The 8,104-nt window shown below is 38.8% G+C and overlaps 1 protein-coding gene across 2 annotated transcripts; it reads left to right on the top strand.

Moving 5' to 3' along the window:
• The first annotated feature begins 450 nt into the window (after positions 1 to 450).
• ubxn1 (UBX domain protein 1) lies at positions 451 to 6,183 on the top strand. Of its 2 annotated transcripts, none has more exons than XM_023282021.3 (10): positions 451 to 479; positions 1,043 to 1,107; positions 1,925 to 1,978; positions 2,132 to 2,259; positions 3,323 to 3,413; positions 3,592 to 3,783; positions 4,549 to 4,600; positions 4,691 to 4,813; positions 5,057 to 5,240; positions 5,517 to 6,183. In XM_023282021.3, the coding sequence occupies exons 2-10, from the start codon at positions 1,049 to 1,051 to the stop codon at positions 5,555 to 5,557; spliced, it is 924 nt and encodes a 307-aa protein (XP_023137789.1). In that variant the 5' UTR covers positions 451 to 479; positions 1,043 to 1,048; the 3' UTR covers positions 5,558 to 6,183. The 2 variants fall into 2 exon arrangements, with proteins under 2 accessions (XP_023137789.1, XP_054872276.1); XM_055016301.1 differs by lacking the exon at positions 451 to 479 and adding an exon at positions 867 to 880.
• The last annotated feature ends 1,921 nt before the right edge of the window (positions 6,184 to 8,104 follow it).

The following is an 8,104-nucleotide window of genomic DNA, read 5'->3' as shown; positions in this document are numbered from 1 at the left end:
ACATTTCAGCAGAGTAAATACAAGAAACTATTGGTAATAATTGTCACTTTCCATTATTATAGTAATGATATAAGTCAGTTTGCATTCATTATACACACATTATATAATACCTGTTGGTGGTTTGCTAAAATAATTGCAGTTTGTGCCACATTTCATGAGCAGATAAGGTCTGGAGAAACCTGCTAGATCTGGAGCTTGTGGATGTTGTGCTACCAGAGAAGAGATGGGACTATGAAAGCTTACAATTGCCATATAACTAGGTGGAAATTGTAGCTATATGAATGTGACCGTGATGGTACACGGTCAGAAGAAAAAAGGATGTGTATCTGTTCTACCCGTAGACTGTATACATATTTATATACAGTCTATGGTTCTACCTAAGGAGTTGTTGAGTTGGTGAAATACGGATTCGCTTTTTTCGCTTTGCTCTGTTTGACCTGTGCGGGTACCCGTACTTTTGAAGCGGTGTTGACTGATATGTGAGTAGCTAACTAACGCAATCCTCATGAGTATATTAGCTGATATTATGTGTTTCGAAAATAAAATAGCACTTCTGGGTGCCTTTACGTGTAACATACAAACACACGTTATTAGCTAAAGCGACAGAGAGCTTAATATAGATCCGTGTTGTCTTTAAATCTTGCTAGTTAGCGAGGCTTCCCAGCTAGCTTTCGAAATGTGAACGTTAGCCACATTAATGCTAATTTTAGCTCAGCATAATTTCGGCTCTGATATTAGACAAGTAGCAAGCGGAAATAAACAACTAGTTTGTTAAGCTGCTAGTCGAGGAAGAGTTACTGTTTATTCACTAGGTGTTATATTCAGACTGCCGTGGTCGTTTAGCTGCTTTTAACAGGACTGAGATACAGAAAGTCATGAGGTGTTGTATTGACTTCAGATTTAAAGTTGCAAAAGTTGAATTAGAAGAGAACCTGGTTATTTATTGTGACTTACATTCTACTAGCAGCAAATGAACAAGTGTCCATGGTATGTTTGAGGTAAATGTGGTGAATTTCTGATTGACATACCGGTGTTGTTTCAGGTGAAAATGGCAGAGCTGACCACTCTAGAGAGCCTGCTGGAGATGGGCTTTGAGAGAAACAGAGCGTGAGTGACACTAAATCCAAAAAATTTATCCTGGTTAAAATCCACTGAGCACATATCTAAATGCAGCATGCAGATGGCCTTGTTTTCTGACTTAAACAAACATTTAAAATATCAAAATGGTTAAACGTAGCCAGTTGTGCGCAAACAGTTTTTGAGCTGTTCATCTGGTGACAAATTCTGGACCATTCAGTAAATCCTCACCCACAGGTGTCAGGTGAGGCTTTTAAGGACTATGATCAGATAATGTGACCAGCACACAGACATCCCATTGACCAGTTACTGGCTTTATTCAAATGACCTGATGCCACAGATGTGAACAGGTTGTTGACATGCTGGATGCTGACGTGTCAGTTGAGGCTGTAGAGAGAGACGTCAATGCCCAAAACTCAAAACAAAAAAGAAATTGTCTGGATGTTTGTGTCTGAGAACATTATCCTGTCATCCAAAATGTCTGCCGACTCCACTGAGTCTTTCAGGAAGAGTCAGGAAACATTTTACAAGCCAGCAACAATTGTTTAGCTCTGTGCATCACAGGTGTGTTATTCATTACCGACTTGTGATTTCTGGTCTTTGACTCCACCCTCAATCTGCCAATTATTATTCACAGTGTAGTGCCTACTTGTTTTTTGTCATGATGCCCATTCTGTTGTAAAGATATCATGTATTGGAACAACAAATACTTATTTATCAATGTTACAAAGAATAGACAGAATTAGATAAAACATTGGATGCTGCGTTTAGTTTTTTGTTCAGTATACTTCCTGGGTTGAGGAAGTGAAAATTGTTTAACATTAGAGCAAACCTGTGCTTTTTCCAGTGAGAAGGCAGTGGCCAACACAGGGAACCAGGGAATAGAACAAGCAATGGACTGGTGAGTCTGATACGCACAGAATAACAGCATACTAGTGTTAAAGTGCACACATCAACACCATCCTGTGTCATTACAACGACATATTTCTGATTCTGGTAATCAGACAAATAGACTGTCAGCTCTGATCTTTCCTGTGTGATGTGCTTTTCTCAGGTTAATGGAACATGAGAATGACCCAGACATCGATGAGCCCTATGTGCCGCCTGTGGGGAACGTCCTGGGAGGAGAAGCACACAGCCAGCCCAGCACAGAACAGCCGACACTAGCAGACACCGCTGAAGGTCAGGGCTTTAAGGGGGACACACAAATCCATGACCATGTGGTAGTAGCATCACTGTAAATGTCACATAGAGATGTGCAGTGTGATGATAACACACCCTGAGACCATATGAATTTGTCAGATGTTAAGTATTTTGCTAGAAGATTTCTACTGTCAAAGTTCTGTCTCGTATGTCTTGAGTGCATGTTAGAAGATTGTGAACAATGCAGTTATTTGTATGGCATTCGAAATATTTAGAAATACAGAGTTAAAGAAAAGCAAACATTTCCATCTGGTTATCCACCAAGAGTTTCTTGATTGATTTTCTTCCGTAAAGTACCAACATCAGGATATATGTTTATATTGTAAAAAAAAATTGCATTCAAAGTTAAAGAAACATTTGCCCATCAGTACACCTGTTCTATGGCGTGTGTTTTCCATCCATCTATAAATAATATGTTTAAAATAGATATTTAGCCAGGAAAAGTCGTATTGAGATTAAGACTTTATTTTACAAGAGTACTGTGGCCAAGACAAGCAGAAACACAATTTGCCATCATAGTTAGTGATCATACAGTGGCAGTGTAAGTCAGTCATAACTTAGCCCTTGAAGATTCAGGCAATTTTAATTTGTGAACAGATAACCAGCTTAAATTCTGTAGCTTTCTGTACTTTTTGACAGATATAGACCCACAGATATGATAGAAAAACACCAAGATGTAAAGTCTACATTGCCTGTTTGTTTATACTGATCAGATGTGATATTAGTTTGTTTTGTTGCTCTATCCCTTTGTGTATTTTTGCTTTCTTTTCTCATTATCAATACTTCTACCAAAGAGGTTTAATTTGTTTGTTTATCTGTTTGGATTTGCGGTGGAGGTTTAGTGTGTTTCCGCAGAGGTTTTAAGGTTTGTGGTGTTAGGTTTGTAAGTGAGATAAGCCTCTTTTGTTAGTATGTGACTTTTACTATGATTTGCATTTGAAAGTATGTCTTTTCACTAAATACTTGCTTTCCATCTTCCCTGTTTCTTTTATCTTTTTTTTCCCCTCTTTCGCTTTCTCATGTGTATTTGTTTTGGCTGCAGGGGCAGCAGATGGAGAAATTAACTACATTGAGACTGAAGATGGTCTAAAGCGGCCAATGACAGAAGAGGAGAAACGTGAGCAGGTCAAAAGGTGAGAGTGCAGCCAAAGTAGCTTTTACTGATTGTACTGGATTATGATGTTAGCTCTCTAAAAATAAAGCCAGAGGCAGTTAGTTTGTTGAGGAATTAAAATTATGTGGAGATACTCTGCTTTAGAAATACTGAACCGGTCAAAAGTAAGTAAGCTGATGCTAGTGTCTGTTTTTCAGGCTAGAGGAGCTGATGCGGGTGAAGCAGGCGGAGAGAAGAGAGCGAGAGCGAGCAGAGGAGGTGGAGAAGGAGAAGCAGCGGAGGAGGCAGGGCCAAGAGCTGCAGCAGATCCGCCAAAAACTGCAGGATGATGACATGAAAAAACTTGCAGACCAACGCAGAAGAGAGAAGATGGAGGACAAACTAGCTAGGTAAGGTTTGAGTCATGAGTACATGAACCAGTTTATCATGTGTGAGCTGTAATAAGGTCATTAAGTATCTAAACTATCCAAAAATGTTTCTCCGTCGGTCCCTAAACATTTTGCCTCTACTTCATTGTGGAATTTAATTGGAGGACAGCTTCTTTTTGTATTATTACTGAATATTTGTGATGAATTGCTGACAGAAATTAGATTTGTAAACAGCATGTCAGAGACCCAGAATAAGGGCTCCGTTTCATGAGATTCACAACATGTAAGCTGCAATTTGCAAGATGAGATCATCTTCTCTCATGTTCATTTTGACACTTTTATCAAAAGAAAAATGCTTGCAACTCATGTATGGGCATGACAGAGAACTGCAAAACCTACAATTTTGTTTGTAAGTTCAAGCAAATTGCTTCTGTGAAACAGGCCTAGCAAAACACAGGGGGTTTCGCATACAACTTAAATTGAACCTACTCGATTGAGTGGCAACATCTTCAATATAGATAGAAATGTAAAGTCAAAATAATACAATAATTATTATAGAATATGTCATGCATTATTTTTTTAAAATCTACCTTGAAATTTCATACCTAATTCCAGAGGGAGTAGGTGATCTGATTAGATATAGGTGCCTTGCTGCTTACATTTGTTTAATAATTACTTTTGCATTCTTGATGACTAACTACCACTGCTGTCAGCATTTTTGCAGTTTTGTCTTTTTTGGACATAAACCCTTTGTTAATGTCATTGTGTTGCTCATATTCCTGTCAGGCAAAGGGTCAAAGAGAAGATAGCAAGAGACAGAGAGGAGAGAGCGCAAAAGGTAAACCAAGTTCAGTATTCCATTTTTCAGTCAATCCCTTCTGTCTGAACCAGTGACAACTTGAATTATGTTGTTTTTTGTCCTGTTTAGTTTGGAGGTGGTGGACCCCCGAGCACAGCTGCATCGTCTCAGCCGAACCCGCCCAGCCCATCATCACCCACCAGTCAGGGTCCGCCACCCACGAAGAAGGAGTATGATGAGTCCAGGATACAGGTGCGCTCCCAAGTCATACTTGTTTAGCATTTTTTTTGTCTTCTGTCCAACATGTTATCAATGAATAATTAAGATCTCATGATGAAGTCTGGGTCTTTTAAAACCAGGAAAGGGCTTATTTCCCACTACTAGTTTTGATTTATTTCAGAGTGACGCAAATTAACAAACAACAGTGACTTTACTCATCAATTGCCCCTTTTTTATTTTTTGTTTTTACTGCTCCCTGACTTCGACTCTTCACAGGTTCGCCTGCTGGACGGCTCAACCATCACGACAGTCTTCAAGGCCCAGGAGCCGCTGGCGGCAGTGCGTGTCTATGTGCAGGTGAACGGCAACACGCCTGAGGGTCAGGACTTCACGCTGCTGTCACCCTACCCCCGTCACGTCTACACTGAACTGGACATGGAGAAGCCCCTCAAAGAGCTGGGTGAGCTGGGAACAGGATTGAAGAGAGAGTACATGCTGCTTTTTATAACAAGATTAGGATCCAAAAAGCTTGTAGGAATCATCACACAGCATGAAAATGACTGAAGATGTACATATTTATTAAGAGAAAACGCATCAGCTGACATTATTCAGGTTAAATTTTCAGACACAGGTCACATTTCAAGTATAAATGAATCACATTTAATCAGATCTGAGAGTTAAATAACACCCAGACTGTTTCTGACCTTTTTCCCAACTTTCGTCTCTCTCTGTTCAGGTTTGGTGCCTTCAGCTGTGCTGGTTGTTACCAAAAAGTAAGAACAGGAGGATCTGCTCTGTGAGCCTACCTCACCACTTCCACAACATCAACACCTGAGACACCAGAAATAGACTGACCCACAGACAGAGCGGCCATCTTTTAGTATCACTCAACAAGCCAGCTAACTGAACTAAAGCAGAGACATAGCGCAAGGTTGCATTCAGACAAAGTATTAATGCTCTGAAAATTAAGATATGAGGAGGATAGCTCATTTTTTTGAAAGAATGACTGAGTGCAGCCTCTTGCCTTCTGTGCTGATTCCACTGGCTGTAGGTTGGTGTGTGAACTGAGCTCAACACTGACTGTTACTGATCAAAGTGAAGATAGCTGGTTTCTGACTGATACTGTTTCAAGGTACACTACTCATGGTCTCAACACCACATTTATTAAAAGAAGAAAAAATACACAGAACAAAATCGTTAAGTTTTAATCCAGTCCTTTTAAACGAGTACGACACAAGACCTGCTTGAGTGGTTCTGAAAGGGCCTTAAATTTAATCCCCACGATCTTTCTGATTTTATGACATTCTACTTTGCCAGTTTTTTTATAAGTTAAAATATATTGACAGTTATGTCTTCATAATCACCAAAAATGTACTTACAATAAAGCTGACTTGGAAAATGGATATTGTGGGTTGAATTTTCTAAAAGTGACTTTCAGTGACATTTCTTTAGATAAGTCAGAATGAAGTTTTTAGGGGTGACTACACATGACTTTATTTGATGCCATTTCTGTCCATTTGATTAGTAAAATTATCTGTTATGCTTGAGTAAGTGAAATCCCGATTACCAAAACTGGTGGCTTTAGTTGACACAGGTTGAAACTTGTGTTAAGGACAAAAAAATTCCTCCATGCAGGAAAAATCTTGCGCTGTCAGAGCTGATCCAAAATACACAATCATGCTGTCAGCAATAAATAACCACAACAGTAAATCTAAAAGTTAGTTACCGCATGCATACAAGTAGTTAGAGATGCTTGACGATCTATTTTTGCTGATATCTGATATGCAGACAGTTTCCAACTCATTTTGCCAAAACTGATAGTTGCTCATTTCCACCTAACTGCAGAGAACATCTCTTTCATCTCTTGGTGTTAACATACTACACCTACTCTTACCGTGTTGGCCCACCCATTTGAGATGCAGACTAAAATCCAAGCATTCCAAATGTCTAGTTTTCAATAAGAGAACTACATCAACTTACATGTAAAACATTTGTTTTTTATTCTTAAGTATCATTTCAAACAAAACTGTAAATGTTTAACCTGACAGTCCTGATCTACCTGTCTATGTTCATTTTGGAGCGACACTAAAATTTTATCGTAAAGCCTTTATCAGCAGGTACCAATGATGATGCCTCCACCATAGTGTATCCCTACAGATAACTGGTGCACACCTCAGAAGGTTTTGATATTTTTCAGAATGACAGCTCTTTATAGAGATGTTGCTCCACTGTAGAAAGGTCAGACCTCATTAGGCCTTCCCTAAGTTGTGTGACATAATTAACTCAGGATACACTCCTTTAACTTAACATCTGTAAACAAAACAAAAATGTATCAAAGTTTTCTGTTAGAGTTTGTGTTCTTAACTCCAAGATTTTAAATACTTTCATTTACTGCAAATGAATATCTACTCCAAATGTCTCACTAATAATCATTATCAGCCTTAAAAACCCACAAAACACCCCTCTATACTTGACCACACTTAGTACAGTCCAGTTCCCCCTTCTATAAATCTGCTTGGAATCGTCCACTTCCTGTTTGTCAAAGTGGCCTTCTACCTGGACAGGTTTTGTTGGAGCTCATGCAACAAACATTTTGGGTAACTGCAATTTAATATGGATAGATGACACTGAATTAGAGTCTGTTTTAATGAGACTGAGTTAAGATGTGTAGCTCTGTCATTAAATAGTAAATTATTTCTCAGAATTCACAGAGAAAAGTCTGAAATGTTTGCTAGGTTAGCGTCCCACATGTTCTTTGGCTCAGCTAAAGCTAACTCTCTCCAACTTCTGGATCTCTTGAGTTGCTTGTTGTTAAAATATCTTGCTAGAGGTGCTGAAGCTCAGAAAGTCTGAGATGTTTGTTCAAAATAAGCTCATTCTCAAGTCTTATCTGAACTCTTTTGTTTGAACTTTCCCTAAACTTAGGAGTTAATGACAGAGCAGCACATTCAGACTCAGTCTCATTTATGTAGAGATTAAACTTCAGTGTCATTCATTGATGTTAAAGTGCAGTTTTTCAAATGTTTGTTGCACATGCTCCCGACCAAACCAGTCCAGGTGGAAGACGATGTGAAGAAAAAGCTCCAGAGGATGAATATCACACATTTACCTTGGAAATAAATGTCCTTTAATTAGACATTGTCATGCAAAAGTTGGATTTCCCTTTAATGATGTTCAAATCTTTGTTGAGTGTTTTGTTGATGTTGGTTTCTAAATGTTTTTTGACACTCGGCCCCAAAGATTAAAACCTTCTACGGCTCACAAGCTGCAACAATTCACACATTATTAACTATCTTTCTGACTAAACTAAGATAAAAAGTGAAA

This window comes from Amphiprion ocellaris, chromosome 13 (assembly GCF_022539595.1).
Source record: "Amphiprion ocellaris isolate individual 3 ecotype Okinawa chromosome 13, ASM2253959v1, whole genome shotgun sequence".
NCBI classification, from domain to species: domain Eukaryota; kingdom Metazoa; phylum Chordata; class Actinopteri; family Pomacentridae; genus Amphiprion; species Amphiprion ocellaris.
This window is presented reverse-complemented; position numbering and strand designations above follow the sequence as displayed.

Coding starts and splice junctions, on each gene's coding strand:
- ubxn1 (XM_023282021.3), top strand. CDS start 1,049: ATGGCAGAGCTGACCACTCTAGAGAGCCTGCTGGAGATGGGCTTTGAG. Junction 1,979..2,131: donor ATAGAACAAGCAATGGACTG/GTGAGTCTGATA, acceptor TGCTTTTCTCAG/GTTAATGGAACATGAGAATG. Junction 4,601..4,690: donor GAGAGGAGAGAGCGCAAAAG/GTAAACCAAGTT, acceptor TGTCCTGTTTAG/TTTGGAGGTGGTGGACCCCC.